Genomic DNA, 24,704 nt, shown 5'->3' on the forward strand with positions numbered 1-24,704 from the left:
ACAAGGTAATATAATTAATCCTAGCGTATCTGTGACCTCATATCAACAGTTGTCAACTCATAGGCAGTCTTGTTTTCATGTATACTTCCACAGCTCCCAGGCTATTTATAGCAAATGACTAGACATCATAACATTTTTCTTTAAATATAGAATGTATATATTTTTTCTTTTTATTTATTTTTAAGTAGGGAATAGAATCACGTGATTCAGGCATTAACTCACCCCTACCCTGGTCTCCCAGCCCCAAAGATCTTCTCAAAGCCAATTTTATGTTGTCAGTTTCTTGTGTATCTTTCCACTTAATCTATGCATGTGTACATAAAAACATATTCTCCCCCACTCTGTTTTTAACATAAATGGTATTGTACTTTATACTATTTATACTTCATTCATACTATGCATTTTGTTTTTCTTTCACTTAACATTATTTCCTGGCAGTCATCCTATGTAAATATAGTAACTATAAAGAGCTTCTTCAGCATTTTTTTTTTTAATACTTCTTTGTATGTTCTATGTACAAAAATGTGTTTAAACTTACGACACTTTTGGGATGTTTCAGATATTTTGCTGTTACAATTCTGCAGTGAATAACCTGGAACATAATACTCAGTTGAATAATTTAAAGTTTCAACTTATAGCAAAAATTGTTGCTTTAGAATAATATCATGAAAGTAGATAGTTGAAAGTAGGTCATCTAATTCACATTCCTTATCCTCTCTACCTTTGTTAAGTTATTTAAAATATCTGAATTTTTATTACGAAAACTCAGTAGCAAATGGGTTAATCTGATAGTGGTTGGTAGCCTGCTTTTGACCTGATTATTTGCTGTCTCAGTAAAGCATAGTGTCACAGTATAGCAAGTAGAGAGTACACCTGTTCCTACCTCAGGAATATGCAATGGTAACAGAATAACACTAAGAAGGCTTTAAATTCCTTGCACAAAAAGCACTCCATAAATCAGATTGGTGGATGTTTCAGGGAATTGTTTGCTGAACTCAGTGTAGATCATAGTGAAATTTATCTTTGATTCTTACAGAAAGAGGATTCTGTGTACTTGGTGACCTTTGTCAGTTTGATCATGGAAATGATCCCTTGGTTGTTGATGAAGTTGCTCTACCAAGCATGATTCCTTTCCCTCCACCTCCTCCTGGGCTTCCTCCTCCACCGCCTCCTGGAATGTTAATGCCTCCAATGCCAGGCCCTGGCCCAGGCCCTGGTCCAGGCCGGGCCCAGGCCCAGGCCCAGGCCCTGGCCACAGCATGAGACTTCCTGTTCCCCAAGGACATGGCCAGCCTCCACCTTCTGTTGTGCTTCCCATACCACGTAAGTATATGTATAGTTTCTTTAGTGAAGAATATTTAAAGGAATCCATCCCTTTTATGTAACTTGACACTAGATTTTAAGAATTTGAAAAATAAATTATTAATAGAATTTGGAATATATTCCCATAATTAAGATGTTCTTCCCTTTTTTCTACCCAGTGTCATATTGCATTATTGCATTATTTATAGTACCTCCAAGTGTAAATTTTATTAGTAGTGCCCTAACCTATATTGACCTGGAGTCAAAATCTTGCTCGTTGATAGAAAGCCAGCATTTTGAAGAGGTCAGAAAAAAAAGAGTATGCCAGTAGTTTAGTGAAAGTTCCATCTTTAAAGGGGAGAAGGAAATGGCAACCCACTCCAGTATTCTTGCCTAGAGAATCCTGTGGACAGAGGAGCCTGGAGGGCTGCTGTCCTTAGGGTCGCACAGAGTCAGACACGACTGAAGCGACTTAGCAGCAGCATCTTTAAAGAAAATCTCTAAGAGAATATTGAAATACTCTTTAAAACATTTTGTTATGGGACTTTTCTGGGTTTTCTTCTTCCAGTTATATTAATCTATATACATACAGCACTGTATAGTTTAAGGTGTCAGCATACTGATTTGATTTGTATACATCATGAAGTGATTATCACGGTAAGTTTAGTGATCATCCATCATCTCATATAGGTATAAAATTAAAGAAATAGTAAAAAATTTTATTTTTCTTACGATGAGCACTCTTAGGATTTACTTTGTTAACAACTTTCATATACAACATTGAGCAGTGTTAACTATATTTATCATGTTGTGCATTATATCCCTAGTACTTATTTATCTTATAATTGGAAGTTTGTGTCTTTTGACTGCCTTCATCCAATTTCTCTTCCCCTTTATGGAAATTTTTGAATACACACAGATGTAGAATAATAATATACCATGTTTCATCATATAAATTCAATGGTTAATATTCATCTGTTTTTGTCTCATTTATTCTTCTTGCCTGCCCCACACAATTTTTTTTACTTTTTTTCCCTGAAGTATTTTTCAGATATCAGAGCATTTCACCAGTATGTACTTCGGTATGAATCTCTTTACTGATAAAAGACTTCCAAAAAAAAGGGGGTCAATATGCTGTTATCAAATTCACCAAAATTAGGAGAAATGTTTAAAAATGATCATTTCAAAAAAAACAGTTGCTAGTTGAGCTAAAACAGAAATAAGACTGAATTTTTAAAATATAACTGAGAAAATTCTGGAGCAGTCATTTTACGTGTGTCGGTTCAGTTCAGTCGCTCAGTTGTGTCCGACTCCGTGACCCCGTGGACTGCAGTACACCAGGCTTCCCTGTCTATCACCAACTCCCGAAGTTTACTCAGACTCATGTCCATCGAGTCCGTGATGCCATCCAACCATCTCATCCTCTGTCATCCCCTTCTCCTCCCTTCTTCAATCTTTCCCAGCATCAGGGTCTTTTCACATGAGTCAGTTCTTCGCATCAGGTGGCCAAAGTATTGGAGTTTCAGCTTCAACATCTGTCCTTTCAATGAACACCCAGGACTGATCTTTAGGATGGACTGGTTGGATCTCCTTGCAGTCCAAGGGACTCTCAAGAGTCTTTTCCAACTCCACAGTTCAAAAGCATCAATTCTTCGGTGCTCAGCTTTCTTTATAGTCCAACTCTCACATCCATACATGACTACTGAAAAAACCATAGCTTTGATTAGACAGACCTTTGTTGGCAAAGTAATGTCTCTACTTTATAATATGCTATCTACGTTGGTCATAACTTTTCTTCCAAGGAGCAAGTGTCTTTTAATTTCATGGCTGCAGTCAACCATCTGCAGTGATTTTGGAGCCCCAAAGTAGTCTGTCACTGTTTTCACTGTTTCCCCATCTATTTGCCATGAAGTGATGGGACAAGATCCCATGATCTTAGTTTTCTCAATGTTGAGCTTTAAACCAACTTTTTCACTCTCCTTTCACTTTCATCAAGAGGCTCTTTAGTTCTTCTTGGCTTTCTGCCATAAGGGTGGTGGTGTCTGCATATCTGAGGTTATTGATATTTCTCCCGGCAATCTTGATTCCAGCTTTTGCTTCCTCCAGCCCAGTGTTTCTCATGATGTACTCAGCATATAAGTTAAATAATCAGGGTGACAGTACACAGCCTTGACGTGCTCCTTTTTCTATTTGGAACCAGTCTCTTTTTCCATGTCCAGTTCATGTCCAGTTGCTTCCTGGACATGACGTGCTCCTTTTTCTATTTGGAACCAGTCTCTTTTTCCATGTCCTTTTTTCATGTCCAGTTGCTTCCTGACCTGCATACACATTTCTCAGGAGGAGTGTAAGGTGGTCTGGTATTCCCATCTCTTTAAGAATTTCCCACAGTTTGTGGTGATCCACATACTCAAAGGCTTTGGCATAGTCAATAAAGCAGAAATAGATGTTTTTCTGGAACTCTTTTGCTTTTTCGATAATCCAACGGATGTTGGCAATTTGATCTCTGGTTCCTCTGCCTTTTCTAAAATTAGCTTGAACATCTGGAAGTTCACGGTTCACGTACTGTTGAAGCTTGGCTTGGAGAATTTTGAGCATTACTTTACTAGCGTGTGAGATGAGTGCAATTGTGCGGTAGTTTGAGCTTTCTTTGACATTGCCTTTCTTTGGGATTGGCATGAAAACTGACCTTTTCCAGTCCTGTGGCCACTGCTGAGTTTTCCAAGTTTGCTGGCATGTTGAGTGAGGTACTTTCACAGTGTCATCTTTTAGGATTTGAAATAGCTCAACTGGAATTCCATCACCTCCACTAGCTTTGTTTGTAGTGATGCTTCCTAAGGCCCACTTAACTTCGCATTCCAGCATGTCTGTCTCTAGGTGAGTGATCACACCATCGTGATTATCTGGATCATGAAGATCTTTTTTTTACATGTGTACAGAGGTATAAGAAAATACCTACCTGAAGACATTTAATGTTTTAAGAGTTGGCAAATTATTTGAAAAAATGGTTACCATTCAGTTTATTTAAGTGGTACTTTTTCAATTCTTTTTAAAATTTTTAATTTTTAAAATTATTATAGGCTCACTGGAAGTTGCAAAAATAGTTTAATATGACATCATGTACCCATTGCATAGCTTTCCTGCAGTAAAATTCTTTGTAGAACACATTTCATTAAAATTGATAAAGGTTTGTATACATTTAATGCATAGATTTGGTCAACAGCAATATGGTTCTTTTAACAGTGGGTTGTGAGTATTTAATATTGTCACATAAATGGTATAATTGTAAAGCTCAAGTTGAGATTTAATTTCTCAGATAAAAAGGCATCTTTGATGTACAGAAATTCTCACAATAAAAGATCCTACGTCATTTGGGGGAACATATCTGTGTAAAAGTTAAATCTAAGAGTGTTGTTTCCCCCTGAACACTTTGCCAAGAAAAATTTCAAGGAAACAAATACCATCTAGCTTCTACAGTTAGCACTTTACTATCCCCTAAAGAAGGGAATGGCTACCTACTCCAGTATTCTTGACTGAAGAATTCCATAGACAGAGATGCCTGCTGAGCTACAGTCCATGGGGTCGTCAAGAGTCAGACATAACTGAGTGATTCACACTTTCTTTTTCATGTTGTGTCATCATATATCTTTCCATCTCTCCATTTTTAGTTTTAATGCATTTCACAGTACATTCTAGACATAGATATACTCAAATATATTTATCATTAATTTAAGAGTTCTATAGAACTTTATTATCATCCCAGAAAGTTTGTTCAAATCTCTTGGCCATTTTCTACTCCCAGCCTCCAGATGCAACCAGTTCTGCCCTTTTTCCACCCTAGATTAGTCTATTACAGAACTAAAATGTCATTTAAATTAACAATCCTCTGAGTGCTCAAGCCTGCTCATATCAAATTTCTTTATTCTGTTCTAAACCAAAGTAGGTATTTTATATGTGAATATCCTTATTGTACTTGGTGTAGTGAGTGTTTTTATTATGTAGCAAACATTACTGCTCTAGCTCTCACTTTTTGTTGTCTGTAGGACCACCCATAACACAGTCAAGCTTGATCAACAACCGTGACCAGCCTGGGACAAGTGCAGTGCCCAATCTTGCACCAGTAGGAGCAAGACTACCTCCTCCTTTACCCCAGAACCTCCTTTATACAGTGTCAGAACGTAAGTACACATTTGATTTATTAATAAAATTGTTAGGGCATAGAAAAGCCAGACGTTTTCTCAGAACACTTAAAAAAATACAGTTAATTTCTATTTTAAGGACTATCTATACAAAATTATACTTATGTTTACAGGGCAATTTACTGTGTGGTTATGTTCTGTAACTGTATTTTAATTTTGTGTGATGATGGGAGAGAAGGACAAGGCCTTCTGTATTGGAGAAGTCTGCTCTGCTATAGTGTAGCAACATTCTTCTGCTAAAGGAATTATATTTTGAAGCTTCTGTTCAAGAATTGTTCTTCTGATTGAATTTCCAAAGCCTAAGACTTACCTCCTAAGAGCATACAAAAGATCGCATAAAATACACCTAATTATTTAACTTGTAATGCTGAAATGAGCATAGCATCATTTAAACTATAGTATTTAGTGGTTAGACTATCTTGTAACATTGATGCTTAACTGTAATAATATGTTTTTCTTGAATCCTGTCTTTTATTTTTCATAGTTTTGGTTACTGTTGTTTTTAGTTTACAAAGGCTTAAAAGAAAAATTTCTTTCTTCAGAAACCTAAAAATAAAGTAGTTGGTTGTTAAAACTGTCAGACTGTGAGAATTTCTTTACAGAGCTAGGTAACTTTATAAATTCACCTTTTTTGTAACTGTGTTTATCATAAACATTTCTTCATCTCTGTCATGACCTAGGGAGGCAACTCAGGAAAGTAATTAAGCTTAGATTCAAATTCCAGTTCCATCATTTACGTCACTATGACCTTAGGCAAGTTGCTTAACCTCTTTGCATCCTAATTACCTCTTTTGTAAAAAATAGAAATGATAGTAACATTACTCACCTCATTAAGGTTATTTTGGGGAAACATGTTATATGTTAATACATATAAAGCATCTAGAATAGTATCTGGCACCTTAAGCTATACATAAGGAATTATTGTTATAGTTTTGTAGTTATGATTGTCTCCATAAATTTCAGCCTCTCCGAAATCAAAACCTATTATTTTCCTCTAAGTCTCCATTACCTCCACAATCCCTGTCTTTATTTGCTAATGTAAATAACACCCACCTAATCACTTAGAATTGAAAACCCTATCATGACTGACTCATTGCTTTGCTTTTTTATTTCTAGTTAATTGAAAAATTCTTCCTCTTTTTCTTAGATGCATCCTTTTCTCTTTCTTCCCGCTATGGTTTCTGCCCTCATCCACACTTGAATCACTTCACATTTTTATTATTGCTGCAATCTTTTTGACTCCAATATATTTTACTCCCACTTTCCCTCCACGTTACACCATATAATGCTGCTAAGCTAGTTGCCTGAGAGAACCAACCAGGACAGTTCCTATGAGAATTCTTCAGTGCTGCTGTTCCTCCTGTGTTCCGCTATGCTTTCTCAGGACAGAAACCATATATGATAGTTAAATAACTAGCCATTTTGTTTTACTTTTAGTGTCTCACAGTCTTCTAATTACTATAGTATCTTGTTACGGTGCTTATTTTACTGCTCTCTTTTTTTAATTATGGGCGATTTCAGACATATATAAAAATAAAGAAGGTAGTATAATAAACTCCCATGTTCCCATCACTCAGCTTCAACAGTTACCAATCTTGTTTCATCTTTCCCCTCCCTAAATCAGCTCTTAGCATTATTTCTTAGTGCTTTTGGACTTGTAAATATGAAAAATGGGTTATTTATCTGAAAGTCTTTTGCAGATGACACATTTTCATATTGTTAAATTTAGCATTTTGACTCATAAAACTTTCATTTTGTTTTTAATTTATAAAAAAAGTGGCAATTACGATTTATTTTGATATTGTTAAATTTAACATTGTGATTCCATTTGAATTTTTCCTCCAACATTAGATTTTATTTTCTACTTCAGATGTATATCTAATTTTGTGGCACAAAATCCAGCGCTTTTTTTTTTTCAGCTTTTTAAAAAAATTTCTGTTGGAGTATAGTTGATTAACAATGTAGTGTTCGTTTCAGATGTACAGCAAAGTGAATCAGTTACATTTATACATATATTCACTCTTTTTTTTAGATCCTTTTCCTGTATAGGTCATTACAGAGAATTGACTGGAGTTCCTTGTGCTATATACTAGTTCCTTACTCGTTATCTATTTTGTATATAGTAGTGTGTATATGGCAATTCCAGTCTCCCAGTTTATCCTCCCTGTCCCACACTTCTCTTTTTCCCCTAGATAGTCATAGGTTTGTTTTCTATATCTGTGAGTGTTTGTTTTGTAGATAACAAAACAAAATATTTCATTTTGTAGATAACAAAACAAAATATTTCATTTGTACCATTGTTTTAGATTCTACATATAAGCGATAGCACATGATTATTTGTCTTTCTCTGTCTCAGTTACTTGACTTAGTATGACAAAAGCTCCCTTTTGGTTTTAATGAAAAAATATTATAAAAAAATTGTAGTTAAAAAAAATTATCATTAATATTCACAGCATAGAAAGTGTGTATAAGTGAAGAACAGCATATCATATGATAGTTGTGAAAATTTAATCAATAGGGACCCAAATAAACATAGATAAATGAAATCTGGTATTGTAGAGGTAGGAATAGGGTCTGTTCAATGCTCGGTACTGGGAATATGAGTGAGAGATGATTTTTCTCCGAAGAAGCTAAAAATCTAATAGTGGGAAAGAAATATGTCAAAAATTACAAACTCACAAAAAACCAATTACAGTGTATTTTGGTGTTAAAAATAAAGCAACAGAGTGCCTCAGAAATACATGTAACAAAGGAACTAATTCTGCCCGAAATAAAACCTTCATCTAGTCTAATTGTCACTCAGTTTTGAAGAGCACAATTGGATGTTAAAAGAAGAAAAAGAATTTCCCCACTGTATAACTGTGTAGGGTATATGGGGCTCCTGGCAATGCTATTTAAAACTTAATGGCAGGTATGGTTATAATTTAGAAAAAAACATGAAATTTGGTTTTTGTTGAATTAAAGTGTCACAGATACTCTGAAAAGGATTTAAATAATGAAATACAGTTGGAAGTGTATGGAAAAACACCTATTAAAAACAACTATTTCCTTTGACATACTTAAGCATTTTTACCCAAATTCAGAGTCGCCAGTTCAGTGTATGGTTTTGGGGTTTGAGGTTTTGTTTTGCTTTGTTTTCACAGGACAGAACCATTTTAAATTATATTTCTTTAAATTTGACTTGTTTCTTTTGCTTCTTTGAAGAAGATGTAATAGAAATATTTTGTACCTGCTAAGCTCCTTGTATTGAGTGTGTGAAAGATTAGTGGTAGAATATAACAGCCTAAAGATTGATTCTTAGGTTAAAGGCAGTTGTCAGTCTTCAGGTGAATTTACATAAATTACTTTTATCTTTCAGAGAATATATTTCCTATTAGCTGTGTACGATTATTAAAACATCATATTCTTAAACTTGAGATGCCTCATTTAATTCTGTGAAGTACATAACATTTTTCTGTGCACAGTCACAGATTTTGATGTCTAGAAAAGTCAGTCTATAGAGTCATATATTGTCTAGAATTTCTCTCCCTTCATGTGTTACTTGGATTTGTTTTGCATTAGTTGTCATATTGCCCATTTCAAATAATGTCTGATGAATATCAAATAAAGGTATTCATCCTAAGAAACACTTAAATGTCATTGGGATGCAGTTAGTAAATAAACTTTCATCCATTGTGTTAAGTATTGAGTTCCTACTATGTGCTAGGCACCATTTAGACCCTGAAACTTTAAAAAGTATGCCAGGGACCTTGGATTCTAATAGAGAGGACACATAACAAGTATGGCCAATAATTGGAAGGTATAGCTTTCTATTTTCTTCTGATTGAGCTTTCAGTTTAAAACTCATCTTAAGACTTTTTTTTCCCTTGTGAATACACTTGAAGACAAAGTCAGGAGAATTACAAAGAGTAGCTAAAATTTTAGTTTGAATAAAGACTATCTTCAAAAGACTAGAGTTAACATTGTGTGTGTGTGTGTGTGTGTGTGTGTGTGTGTGTGTGTGTGTTAGTTGCTCAGTCATATCTGACTCTAAAGAATGAAAATATTGCTATCAATCAGACATATAAGATACATGAATGACTTACAATAGGAGCATGAACTTAGGAGACTTGCATTTTGAAATTATTCAGTCACTCTACACTGATAAAAACTAAATTGAATCAGAATCTGAAAAAGAATATATGCACACACCTATATTTATGTTTAACTGAGTCAAATTGTACATCTGAAATTGGCACAGCAGTGTAAATCAAATATATTCCAATAAAAGTTTGAGAAAAAACTAAAGTGAATGAATCTAAATTATGACTGGCTTATCTTCACCATCATTATAACCAACTTGATTTTTTTAAACTTTTTATTATGGAAAATTTCAAATATACCTAAGAGAATAAACACTGTAGTAATCGTCATTACTCAGTTGCTGGTTTCAACATTTATCAATGTATTGATTAACCTTGCTTTATCTGTAACTCACTCCTGACTTGATTATTTAAAAACAAGTTCCAAACATACCATTTCATCTATAAATCTCTGAAAGATAAGGGATAAATACACACAATTACTATACTTTATCACAGTCCCAAAATATAACAGGTATTATTGTCAAGTATCTAATCAGTGCTCATATTTCCCAGTTGTATCATAGACATTCCTTTATATCTGATTCATTTGAAGCTGAATCCAAGCAAGGTTACACTTTACATTTAGTTGATGTGTTTCTTAAGCCTTTGAATCCATAACAATTTCTCCTACCTCTTTTTTTCTCCCTTGACACTTACTTGTTGAAGGAGCAGATAATTTGTCCTAAAGAATTTTACCATAATCTAGACTTGGCGTATCTTGCATCTGCTGGTGACATTTAATGCATTCCTCTATTCCCTGTTTTTTTCTGGAAATTGGAGATTTATCTAGATGTAGATTAATAGGGTCACATTTAGGGTTTTTTTCCTCCTTATTTTGCATGAATGTTGTACTGATGGGGTTTTGTACTTCCTACTGCAGTATATACCTGGTGTACAATATCAAGTTGTCTCCTTTCTGTGTTACAAATATTGATCACTGTGTACAGGTGTTTTCATCCTGATCCATCCTTTCAAAAAATTGCTCTTGGTTGTTTGTGATCCCTGCCCAGTTCTCTTTGCTTCATTGGGGGCTATAAAAATGTGATACTCGAGTTCTGTGATTTCTTCTACATTTATTGGCTGACAGTCTACAAAGTAGAACTTGGCAGTGTTCACCATTTGGTTAACCTGAAATGTACTTTTTACAGGAAAGACAGGATAAATGCTTCTGTCCTTTAATTTATCAGTTTTCAGAAAATGAGTTTGTTTCCAAGTATCTTCCAGAGGGACCACTGTACTTTTTCTAAGTATCATTATGAACTCATGGATTTCTAATGTTTGGTATATTTCACCCCATTGTGGCCTTTTTTGGTGTTCAGATTGGCTCTTATTTGACCATGGGAAGCCTCTTCATGTTGGCTTCTGGAGGTTGCTTTGTTGTATTTTTTACATGCTGGTGTTTGGTAGCCATCTTGCTTCTGGAGCATTATATGAAGGTGTACCAGACTCATCGTACAAGTTTTCTATCCAGACCTAGAATCAACCTTTTACCTAAGGAACTCTATTTTTCATATAGTATTTAGAGATCTGAATAGATGTTAAAGAAAATCAGGCCTCATTTGAATAAACAGCCATCTTTCTGAAGTGTAGGAATGCATGTTCTTTGTCATTCATTTTAAAAAGGCATTGTACAAACTAGCCTTTTAGTTTCTCATTTACTTTGAGATAGTTATTAATTAAATACACATGCTATATGAAATGCTTTATCATAAATTTAAGCTAGTCATATGAACTGAAATTGTACTTCCCATTTTTCTCTTTAGCACATGACTTCATTCTGCAAGGAATTCTCTGCAGTATATCATGCTTCAGCTATTTTCAGATCATTGAGGATATGTTAGATTGCATTTGCAATGTAATGATTGATCTTTTTTCATGTAAATTTTGAAAAGATTGGTGCTAAGCACACAATTATGTGGTCCCCTTATACAATATGATTTGCCACCTTTTCTCCATGTATTGGAAAGTATACCATATCCATTTCTTCTCTACGTTTACTGTGAAATCAAGTGGTTGCTTTTGACTTCTTATTAAAGTGTATTAAAAGTCTTCTGGAATTTTACAACTTTATAACGATATTTCATCATATTAAAAAATCTAAATTTACTTTGTCTTGTGTCACATAGTGAATGTCTGACTTCAGATACAAAATATTGAGTAAATCTTAAAAATAGGTCTCATATGGAGTAGTAAATGAAAAAGATACTATTAAATAACCAACCAAAGAGAGGTTTTGCTCCTTGATACCTTGTCTTTTTTAATCTTGTTCTATATAATTTGGCTTCATTGTTTCTGCCATTTTTGCATCTATAAATTCTAAATGTGCTTTCTTTCCAAAAGTGGTCTGTAATATCTGAGATATTTTATGTGTACAGTGGCTAGTCTGTTCCTGTGGGATTTTGTCCTCTTGTCTGTTTGTTGTCCACCTACTTACAGGATAGCAGATTTTCACTGTCTTTATGTTTTTCTTTTGAATGTTTCTTATTCTCTGTGAGAGTATGCTTGTGGTGGGTATTTTTTTTTTTTTTAATTCCTTTATTACGTTTTTTTTTTTTCTGCTCCCAGATAGGGGAATAGTTTGTGCATACCTGAAATTATATGAATTTGGGAGGAGTGTTTTTATCTTTTTTAAATGGATATGACAGCTTTTATAACCACGTCTCCCTGAATATTAAACTCTACATGAATAATAGCTCAGGGCTCCTTTGTCAATAACTTGATATAGTTGATCAGTTTCTGGTAAGATCAGCATGTAGTTATTCCATTTAAGATGATAAAAAACGGACATTATGCAGTCACACTACCTAATTCGTACCCTTTCTTTATACCTCAGTGCATCCTACCCAGTTGCATGTCTCTTTCTTGAGTTAGAAGGAATATTAATAGCATCTTTCTCAAGTACTATTCCCATTGGTGTACTTTCTCTGTTCTTGGCTCAAGTCTCAGGAAGTAGATCATTACTTAGAGAAGCTTGTGACTCTCAATCCCAGCTGCCCTCCTGTTCTTTCCTCTGTAGGACAGCCCATGTACTCTCGTGAACATGGTGCTGCTGCATCTGAGCGACTTCAGTTGGGGACACCGCCTCCTCTGTTGGCAGCTCGTTTGGTGCCACCTCGAAACCTCATGGGATCCTCCATTGGGTACCATACCTCAGTCTCCAGCCCCACCCCTCTGGTCCCAGGTAAGCTTTGCTACAGATGGCCATCCACCTCTGATCTTTTGTACCATAAACTGGCCAACCTAAGAGGTGACCTGGTATCCTGATCTGCTCTCACAGATTCCCATTAAAGCTCCCAGGTGGTTTTGTTTTCTGTTTCTGTGCTCCTTTGGTTTGTCCCTAGTGCCCCTAGATGATTAGGCCTCCTATGTGTCTGTCATCTCCGGTGTCCTTTGTATTTACTTTCTGTGCTTCAGTAACTAAGGTCATGCAGTTCCTTGAACTAGTTTTTAATCCAGCAGATAGGAACAGTATCTACTTGAATGTTTTCTAATCAGTTATATGTTACAAGAAAAGCTAGGTTAATTTTTTTCTAAAACAAAACAAAACGTGGTTTTTTGCTGATCATGGATGAACATGTGTTTTTTCCCCTCTGCCCCTGTTGTATGGAATGACTGTGTATAATGATTTCTTGAAAATTCTTCCCTCCTATTGACATTTTTGAAGATACGTGGAGTGCTTTGAGGGTGTCTCATGAGGTTTTTAACATTTTTCACTTTGCCTTTAGATCTCAGTTCATCATAATTAACTAAAGGACCTTCAGTTTTCTTGGGGTTCTGTGTGGTCCCAGGAATTATTAGCACAAGGCTATTTGATTATATATCTTCTTTAAAACTTTTTGCAGCCTTAATGTAGGAGATTTTTCTGTCAGGAGTACCAAATTGTATTAATCACTGGAAACTTTTTAATTATAATTTGCTGATCTTATACTCTGAATTACAGAACTGATTGGCTAGTAATAAAAATGTAAAAGGTACCTTGTCTTGTAGCTAAAATCTAATATGAGCCACAAAGGAATTTTTCCGTTAAGAAAAAAAAGAGCTGCAAGGATTTATAAATGCATTTGAGAGAATGTCTTCACTCCATCTTAACCTTTCTTTGATTCTGTGTAGGATGCAGAGGATGTTTTGGAGATGAACACTTTCAGAATGCTTTTTCAATGCTTATAAAATATTTATTTAACATTAGAATTTTAGAAATTAAATTTTTAGTAATTTCCCTGGTGGTCCATTGGTTCAGACTACATGCTTCCACAGCAGGAGCTTGGGGTCCATCCCTGGTTTGGAAATTAGGATCCCGCATGCTGTGCAGAGAGTGGCCAAAAAAAACCCAATTAAATATTCAGTTGTAGAGAAAATATAGAGAAGATGATAAAAATGTGTTGATGAGGCAGGTGGTAGTAAGATAATGATTACATTTGTAAATATAAAATTTAGCTTATTTAGCTGTTTGAAATACAACATTTAAAATATATTTTACATATGAAATTGACTCTTTTCTCTAGTTTAAAGTGCAAATAGCCAGGGACTTCCCCAGCTGTCCACTGGTTACGATTTCTGCACTCCTTATGCAGTGGGTATGGGTTTGATCCCAGTTGGGGAACTAAGAGTCCACATGCTGTGTAGTGTGGCCAAAAAAAAAAATGCAGATAACCAAGTTAATAGATTTATTGTTTCTCTTTTAATTAAAAGAATACCTAGAAAGTGGTGAGACATGAGTACAGAGGAAACTCAGTCTTTTGTATATGGTGTTTGTATATGTGAACATTTCTATTAAAAATGTGCAGTGAAGTTTTAATTATGTGATTATTATAGAGGACAAAAATGACATTAGGTAAATGAATCCAGAAACATATCCATAATTCAGAATGGATTTGCATGTCTGTATTTTGTGACTGGATTTACTCTTAATTCAAAGAGAAATACATGTGGGTTGATATAATTTTATTTGTTGAAGAAAATTCATTTTTGTGGTTATTTTATAATAAATTGTTTACTCTTGATTTTTACGTGTTCTGTTGTTTTGTTTTCCCTCAGATACCTATGAACCTGATGGTTATAATCCAGAAGCTCCTAGTATTACCAGTTCTGGTAGATCTCAATATAGACAGTTTTTTTCAAGAACGCAGACACAGCGCCCAAACTTGATTGGCCTAACATCTGGAGATATGGATGCAAATCCAAGAGGTGATACTGCCTTTAACTTTTTGTCATACTAAATGTCATTTGGGCATTTAGACCTCACTGAGGTCTAAAAATTCTTTATCTCTGAAGGATATTATGTAATGATCTCTCATAAATGTTTTTGAATATCTATATCCAAATATTACTTTAAAGCTTTAAGCAGAATATATTTATTTTTAAGTAAAAGTAATACTAATGTTGACTAATTGCTCTTTTTGTAGGACTTTAGGCTATTCTAGGCACTGTGCTGGATGTTAGATGTAGAAAGAGGACATGATCCCTCTTCCTCCAGGAATAAAATCATTTAATGGCCTACTTTGTATTTTAAGAGCTATGCTTCGTACTAATAACACAGAACTTAAAACACTGTAATAAAATTATTCTTTGACTGTTGTTAGTGTTCATGATTATAACCGTATGTTAGGACCTTTATAAAGTATAGCCACAAATCTTAAAAGATTAAATGCAAGTATTGCTTTTAATATGGGTTAATATCTCCACTCAAAACAAATTTGGTTAAAGAGTTTGATGAGATTCCGGTTTCTTACTTATTATAGTCAGATTTCTGGTATTTAATTTCAGTTTGAATGATTGGCCATGGGCCATCCTGATAATATTTTCCAGATTTACTTATCTGGTAGACATTTTCCTGTTCTTACCTACTTATCCTGATTCTGTTTACTGTTCTTTACTTCCGTTAATAGTACTATTGCCACTACAGGTGAACTCTACAAGACTAAACCAAATGCTTTTTAATACATTATTATCTCTCGTATTTCTTACCACCAACTCTTAAATGAGGTACTATTAATATTTTTACTCTTCTTTTTACAGTTAAAGACACTCAGGCCAACTAAGAGAGGCTAGATTAATTAGCTCATTAATCTTAATTCCAAAGAATAGGCTCTTTCTTTCTGTGCTATAAGGCATATATTGTTACCAAATTAGTGGGAAGATCATGGGTTTCAGCCCCACAGTTGTTATTCTTTGCTATTAATTTTACTTTTGGTGGAGTTGCTAAAAGTCATGAAGAATACTCAGAATGTAACATGTGTAGTTTTGCGTCGGTATTTGCTTTTTTTGTTCAGCATACCTCTTTCCACTGACAACCTGTTGTAAGGTCAGTGTGTTAATACAGTGTTGGGTTGGTGAAAGTTAATATCTTATGGAAAATCCCAAACAAACTTTATGACCAACCCAATATTTTATTAGTCCTAACTATTGTGAATGAAATGTGTTAATTTATAATACTAGCTTTGAATTTTCCTTTCAGCTTTTAAGTTTGAATAATTATGAAGCTACAAATCAGAAGTGCGATAAGCACCTAGATACTTTGACTTAGATTCACCAGTTGTTAAGGTTTTATCAGCTTTGGGCATGAATGCTCACTTGTGTGCACTCCTCTCTCCTTCCTTCCCTCTCCCTTTACATTTTTTTTCTTGAATCACTTGAAAGTAAATTTTGGAGATTAGTCTACATCTGAGAAAAAGACATAGTACTATATAATCACAATATTGCCACATATAAGAAAATCGTAATTTCATAGTAATATCCTATCCATGTGAACCTCTTATTGAATCATATAAGAAGATAAATATTCCACTCTGTTTATGGTCTAATAAATTTGATCACTTACCTAGAGCAGTAATTGTTTAGCTTTCTGTTGTAAAGTAAATAATTTGTAGAGTGGTACTTTGGCATCAGGTTAAGTATCTCATTCTCCAACACTGTTAAACTGATTTTTTTTCCCCTTTCCATTTATGATCCTAGCTTGACTCAGTCATTAGAGTTGGCTAGGACTTTTTAAACATATATATTGTATCTTTAAAAAAGGAGGAAAGGGAGGCAATTGATAATTTATTCTTACTGTTAAACATTTCTGAAAAGGAAGTGGTAGTATTAGGTACTATTCACAGTGATTTTTAACTTTTGGACTAAATATTTTAATCATTTGAAATTCCCCAAATATAATGCATTGCCAGTAATGTTAATTTTTGTTTTCAACAGCTGCTAACATTGTCATCCAGACTGAACCACCGGTTCCTGTTTCAATTAATAGTAACATAACCCGAGTAGTTCTTGAACCTGATAGCCGGAAAAGAGCTATGAGTGGTTTGGAAGGGCCACTCACGAAGAAACCTTGGTTGGGAAAGTAAGAGAATTTGCCTATTAGTAACATCTAATTGATGTTTTTGGCTTTTTGCTTGCATTAGTAAATTTGTAGAATTGAGTTGTCATTAATATTAATTTTCATTCTATGTGTATCAAAGCTAAGGTTCCCAGAGGCATCATTAGTATGTCTTATATATTAAAAAGTCAACAGAATATTGATAACAGATATTAATAATTTCTAGGCCTAGCCCAGTTTTATAATTATTGAGACATCAGTCTTTCTTTGCACCTGTTCTCTTCTTATGTAATAAGGATAATGTGAAAGTTACCTGCTAATATCTGAAGGATGTTAAGTGCTTATAAAAGACAGTTGAATAAATATAAACTTATATTCTTTGCTGATTATCTCTTGCCTAGGGCATAATGTAGGAGATTATTCAGATCTGTTAATATTCCTTTCAGACAAGGGAATAACAATCAGAGTAAACCAGGATTCTTGAGAAAGAATCAGTATACAAACACCAAATTAGAAGTCAAGAAAATCCCTCAGGAATTGAACAACATTACCAAGCTCAACGAACACTTCAGCAAATTTGGAACTATTGTTAATATCCAGGTAGGTGTGGCTATGTTGGTGACAGAATCCATATATATAATGTATTTTTTAAGGATTTATTTCTTTTTGGCTGCACTGGGTCTCCATTGCTGTGTGGGGCTTTCTCTTGTTGTGTAGGTCTCTTTGTTGTGGTGTGCAGGTTTCTCCTTGTGGTGGCTTCTCTTGTTGTGAAGCACAGGCTCTAGGTACATGGGCTTCAATAGTTGTGGCACCTGGGCTTAATAGTTATGGTACATGGGGTTAGTTGCTCTGTGGCATATAGGATCTTACTGGACCAGGAATCGAACTTGTGTTCCCTGCATTGGCAGGCAGATTCTTAACCACTAGACCATAATGTATCTTTGGAAACAGCTCACTTTTGCTTAAGCAAATCAGTGATTAGTTTGATCATCTCTGCTATGTGTTTTAAATCCCACCATGTATTTGTATGCCCAACTTTACATTGAAATTGTGCTGAATTTGTCCTCTGAATGCATTTGGTTTCTTTCTGAAACTCTTCCTGAAAGACATTGGGCTGGTTATTGTATCTTTGTTCATAGTTTTATGTCTGGACAAATGACTTTTTTTACCTGCTTTAGTATTCTAACTAGGTAGTGAGATTTTTGGTAGTTTCTAAGATTGTATTTTTGTCTACTGAACTGGCTTTTGTGAAATATTAATTGATTAAACATGGTTCTAATTGTGAGAATTTTAGATACTAAAATTTAACATCAGGTAAATCATAGCTTTTATATTTTGCTATGTGCTTGCGAAGTTTTTGAATTTACCAATTTGGTGGTTGAGTGTTTTGCTATAATTGAGGGTAATAAGTAGAAGATGTGTTTAAATTGGTATTTCAGTCAGTTTACTTAGTGTTGCCATCAAATCAAAATATAGTTTACCTATCTCTTAACTACCTTTTTTCTCTTAAATTGTTCTAGGTCATTATTCTTTATGGCATTTAGAAAAAATAGGTAGCTTAATGTAGATGAGTATATTAGTCTGCTTGGGTTGCTATAATAAATACCATAGCCTGGAACCCAAGGTACTAGCCTATATGGATCTTGGTTTGCAGATGGCACCTTCTTGCTGTGTGCTTACGTGTTGGAAGGAGAGGGAGGGTAAGAGACAGAGATCTCTTCCTGTAAATTCACTCGTCCTGTCTGATTAGGGTCCTGTCCCTTAGATACCATTTAACCTTGTTTACCTCCTAAAAGCCCTGTGTCCAGAGGCAGTCACACTGGGGGTTAGGGCTTCAATGTATGAGTTTAGTGAGGACATAATTCAGTCCATAGCAGTAGGCCATAATTTATATAAACACTATTCTCTGGGGAAATTTACTTTTTTTTTTTTTTTTAATAGAAACAATGCTATGGTAAGGCTCTTTCTGGATAAACTTTTTTTTTTTTTTAATGACACATTGCTGAAATTAAGGAAATTTTAAAACTTTATTTGAACAGCCAAATTGATACTCCCAAATGCAATTTATGAGGCCTCATCAAAACTATAATACAGATCCATTAAAAATTTTTAGACCAGTTTCATAAGTGAAAAATCGTACTTACTTGAATTTGCTTTGTTTTTATTCCTACGTAGACTCTAATTTATATACACCATTTGCAGTACTTTTGCATTTACCTATCCACTGTCTTTGCTCATTTTTTTAAGTGAAGGCAGTATAATAATGCTTTTCCAAACCTTTGCTTGTTATATATATTAAAATTACTTTTTCATTTTGTCATTTGTTTTGTTTTTGGCTTGTTTGGACTGACAGTGGTTTAAGATTTTATTTGGTCAAATCTGCTGTTTGTCTTTATGGTCCTGCATTTATAGATGTGTTGTAAAAAGGCTTTCCAGACCTTCAGAGTATACAGATATTCACTTCTTCTCCCTGGGTTTTTGTGGGTTATTTTGTTTGTTTATTGTAAAACATTTTCTGTCTCTGAAGTTTATTTGGATGTAAGATATCAGGAAGGAATTATTATATCTTTTCTCAAGTGGTTATGTAACATCACTAGGATTATTTATTAAATGATCTAGTATTCGTTCATATATAATATTGAAATACATATGTTACCTTATAAGAGATAACTATCTTTATTTACATATACTTCACAATGGATTTCAGCAGGCTGTTTTCTGCTTTTGAATTCTTTATCAGTAATTTATATATTTACTTGCCTATCATCACTCATTTCTGTGTTTTGTTGTTGCTATTGTTTTTTCTTATAGGTTGCTTTTAAGGGAGATCCAGAAGCAGCCCTCATCCAATATCTTACTAATGAAGAGGCCAGAAAAGCCATTTCTAGTACTGAAGCAGTTCTAAACAACCGATTCATTCGAGTCCTATGGCACAGGGAAAATAATGAGCAACCAGCACTACAGTCTCCAACACAGCTACTCCTGCAGCAACAACAAACACTTAGTCATCTGTCACAGCAGCACCATCACCTGCCACAGCACCTTCATCAGCAGCAGGTGCTGGTGGCCCAGTCTCCTCCCTCATCAGTACATGGAGGGATTCAGAAGGTAATCTGGGGTTCACAGGGAATTAAAGGTCCTTTTGGCCTATCCTCTAGATCATTGTTTCTCAATTTGTTGTCTTTGGTCTTCTACATCAGAGCCAGCCAGTTTGGTTTGTAGGCCAGCAGCATCTGATCTCCTAGGAGCTTATTAGACATGTAATTTTGGGCTTCACCTCAACTTACTGAATGGGTAGGGCTCAGTAATCTGTTTTAATAGGCTGTCCATATGATTTTTAGGTACCTTGAAGTTTGAGAAGCACTGTGCTAGAATCACATACCTGGGTGCACATTTTTGGGTCTTACCTTCTCAGATCTACAGAGTCAGTCTCTAGGTACAAGGCCCATAAATCTTCATGTTTAAGAAATACCATCTTCTCAACACTCAGTTACAATAACCATCCACCACTGAACAACCCTGAATCTAGAACAACTTCTTTGTTTTGTGTTAGAATCAATCACTCTTATACCCACCCTCTTGTCCTATTTTTTCTCATATAGAAATATTCTGTTTCTTTGAAAACTGAAATGGGAGCCCAGGAGACTGGGATTTTGTCTGTTTTATTTGTTCTATCCCTGGTGCCTAAAACAAGGCCTGGCACATAGTGCTCTAAACATATTTGAATGAATAGATGAACGAAGGAAAGAGCAAATCACCCTGCAGTAGAACTATTCAGACATTGATGATATTGATAATCTCCTAGGCATTCTTTTGTTTGAATTAAATATACTCAGATAAAATAAGAAGCATGTTCCTTAACAGAACCTAGTATTAACTCCATTCACCATCCTGTTTATTTGCAGTTAAGTTTTCATTTCTTTTGTCTCTGTCCCATTTCATGTTAGGTCCTGAAGGTAAAGGCTTTCCCTAGGTGTTGGCTAAATGGTGTATAAAAGTAATACAGTCACCTCTGTGATCCATTAGACCCCGTGCTGTTAATGCAGCCTGAGATTGTATTATGTTTTTAGGGTGGTCTTATCACAGTTACTCCTATTAAACTGTCAAAACCCATAAGTCTTTCAGCATTACATAATTGAAGGGATCATTGAAAAATTACTAATTTTATTTGTGAGTACATACACATATATTTGCATTATGTTGTGATATATTTCAGACATCCAAAAGAGTATGGATAATAACAGTCATTTATATGTCTCCCTCTTCACTTAAAAAAAAAACCTTATAAATAATAGAAGCACTCTACCTTCACATTCCTGTGTCTTCCTCCCCAGGGTAATCAGTCCTAAATTTGTATCATTCCTAGGCATTTAAAAAACTTCTGCCACAAATGTATTTATTTTGTATATGCAGATAATGAGCAAACCACAGACATCAGGGGCATATGTTCTTAATAAAGTTCCTGTGAAACATCGTCTTGGACATGCCAGTGGTAACCAGAGTGATGCAGCACACTTGTTGAATCAGTCAGGTGGTGCTGGAGATGATTGCCAGGTATATATTTCTGTGAACCTTTGAATATATTTAGAATTGGAGTTGTTCAGTGACACAAAGAAATTAACAGATTGATTATCACCCAGATTTGTAATGTCTTCGTTCTTCAATCAAGATAGTTGTGACATCTAATTTTAAATTTGGCTGGTCAACTTCCCTAAATTTCAGTGATTGAGCCAGAAATTTGCTAAATTTTCTTTCCCTATTCAAAGCTAAGTGGGAATTTGAGAATTTTAGCCATTTATTAATAGATGTCTTTATTAATCCATTTCTTTAATCATTTGTCATGTTTAATTAACATGATGAAGGGGATTCAGTCATAATCAATTGAAAAGTCAAATTTTGAAATACGTTTTTAACTAGTTTCCTTTGCTTTTGAAAATATATCTATATGGCTACTCTCTAGAATGGTGATTGTTTTTTCCCAAGAGAGCTAGGAAAACTAAAAAAGAACAAGTGGGGATAGCTTTCCTAGATATTAAAAACACTGTGAAGTCTGTACAACTCAAACAATTTGATACTGGCACATGAGAGAGCACTAAAACAAAATCTGAGACTGAGATTTATAGACTTAAGAATAGGGATATATAACCTCCAATTAAAATAAATTTATATTAAAAAAAAGAATAGGGATATATTATATGCTAACACGTTATCTGAGATCAGCGGGGAATGTATGGGCTTTTGGTGAATGGTATTAGGATGACTGTATAGCCTGATTGGAAAAAAAAATTAGATCCATTTTTAAAATTACCTAATAAACCAGGGTAATTTCTACAAGGATCTGAAATTTATATGCTGACAGAGATGCTAAATGGTACAACCCCCTTGAAATTTGGCATTGTCTATGTATTATGCTTTAAAATTATGTATGCATTTACTCTAAACCAATAATCCTCCTCTAAGAACTATGCCAAAGATGTACTTGTCAAACTATGGAAAGACATATGAGCAAGACTAGGAAACATAGACTCTTTTCAATAGTGAAAGACTGCAAACAGTCCAAATATCAATCAGTAGGCAATAGGTTACTAAAAATGTAGTACATCCACCCAAACGCATATGTGTACTTTGCAGAGGAATGAGGAGTATCTTTATATATACCATGAGGTGATTATCAGGATACGTTAAGTAAAAGAAATAAAATGGAACAAAAAATGTAGTCAGCCATTGTTAGAAAGTAGGGGCAGTGAACACATGTAAGTATTTGTTTATAACAGAAAAAAAGAACAAAAAGTAATCCATGTAATTTAAATCTTGGTGGTTACGGCAAGGATAGAGGAAACTAGACAACTTGAAAAACCTCCAGAACATCTCTCAATTCTGTCCACTAAAAAGGTCTGGAAACAATAACCCAGCCTGATGGGTAATGACCCCGACACTACCGTCCCCAGCATTGAAAGGAACCAGGGATCCTTAAAGAAATGTCTGTTCCCAAATCTGGGGCTGACAGTGTTCCAGATGAGCCCTAGAATATTTTGTCAAACCAGAAAGCAAAGAATTTGTCAAAGATCACTAGCGTCCTTTCAGAGAGTGAAAAAGTGTCATTAAGACTCTAGAACTCTTCACCAATTTAAAGGAAATTCAGAGGTCAGAGAAACATGTTAAAGGATACCATAGAATCCTGTGGTGAATACAACAGGATGAGTGACCTGGTCTCTTCAACAAGTGATTTACAATGATATGGAGGGACTTCCCTGGTGGTCCAGTGGCTAAGACGTCACACTTCCAGTGCAGGGGGCCCAGGTTTGATCCAAGGTCAAGGACCTAGATTCCATGTGCTGCAACTAAGACCCAGTGGAGCCAAATTAATGTTTTTCTTTATTAAAGCAAAAATATGGAGAGGGAAACAGAATTAGAGGAGACTTTAAAGAAATATAACCAATTATACTATATGGACTTTGAGTTCAGTTCAGTTCAGTTGCTCAGTCGTGGCTGACACTTTGCGACCCCATGAACCACAGCACACCAGGCTTCCCTGTCGATCGCCAACTCCGGGAGTTCACTCAAACTCATGTCCATTGAGTCGGTGATGCCATCCAGCCGTCTCATCCTCTGTTATCCCCTTCTCCTCCTGGACTTTGCTAAGTCACTTCAGTCGTGTCCGACTCTGTGCAACCCCGTAGACGGCAGCCCACCAGGCTTCCCCGTCCCTGGGATTCTCCAGGCAAGAACACTGGAGTGGGTGGCCATTTCCTTCTCCAATGCATGAAAGTGAAAAGTGAAAGTGAAGCCACTCAGTCGTATCTGACTCCAGCGACCCCATGGACTGCAGCCTATACCGTCCATGGGATTCTCCAGGCAAAAGTACTGGAGTGGGGTGCTATTGCCTTCTCCGTCCTGGACTTTAGTACATCCTAATTCAAATATGGGAAAATGTTTTGAAAATTATAATGTAATCTGGAGTTGTAAATATTTAATGGTTTTAAAGAATTGTTACCATTTTAGTGTGATGATCGTATTGTGGTTTTATGTAAAAAAGAAAGGAGTCCTTATCTTTTAGAGATAAACTGAAATACAAGGACTTCCCTGGCAGTTCAGTGGTTAAGACTCCACGTGTCAAATGCAGGGGGCATGAGTTTGACCCCCCCCCTTCAGGGAACTAAGATCCCATGTACCTCATGGTGAAGCCAAAAAAAAAAAAAAAAAAAACCACAGATAAAATAATATGTGGTGTTTGTTATGAGGATATTGTTGGGGATTTAAATATAACAATGTTATTTTACATAAAATAATGTAAATTGATCATTGCTGCTTGGTGATGGATGCATCATTTTATATATATATATATATATGATTTTGTACTTCTGTTTATTTAAAAAAAATCATCAATACTAAAAGATGGGAAAACAAAAACAATCACAATTTTTGAAGTCACACAGTGCTGACTGACTCTTAATAGCTGTGTTAGATAATTGACAAGCATTGGTTTCCCTTTCAATAAACTCAGTTGCTGTGGGGATTAAAAAATTTTGTGTTGGTAAAACACAAAAGAAGATAAGTGCTCAGTAAATTATAGCTATTGGTATTTTTATTTTGATAAATAATAATGACATGAACATCATCTGTGCAGATTTCTACAGTATTTCAGTTTCCTATGTATTTAAAATAGTTTAATTTTTAGAGCAATTAAATGTTTGATTGAGAGAAGTTTTGTATTTGTATACATGTATGCATGTATACATGATTGAATTTTCTACAAATTTCTTAGTATTATAT

General features: G+C 34.9%; 1 protein-coding gene across 1 annotated transcript in view; it reads left to right on the forward strand.

Annotated features, from left to right (window-relative positions):
* The window catches only part of RBM27 (RNA binding motif protein 27), a 60,812-nt gene that overhangs the window by 21,740 nt on the left and 14,368 nt on the right, over positions 1-24,704 (forward strand). The window contains 9 exon segments of the mRNA XM_070374557.1: positions 1,037-1,219; positions 1,222-1,323; positions 5,343-5,477; positions 12,639-12,803; positions 14,657-14,806; positions 16,811-16,955; positions 17,378-17,531; positions 19,743-20,039; positions 21,345-21,485. Of these exon segments, the coding sequence (XP_070230658.1) occupies positions 1,037-1,219; positions 1,222-1,323; positions 5,343-5,477; positions 12,639-12,803; positions 14,657-14,806; positions 16,811-16,955; positions 17,378-17,531; positions 19,743-20,039; positions 21,345-21,485 (1,472 nt within the window).

Source organism: Bos mutus, chromosome 7, assembly GCF_027580195.1.
Source record: "Bos mutus isolate GX-2022 chromosome 7, NWIPB_WYAK_1.1, whole genome shotgun sequence".
Taxonomy (NCBI): Eukaryota; Metazoa; Chordata; class Mammalia; order Artiodactyla; family Bovidae; genus Bos; species Bos mutus.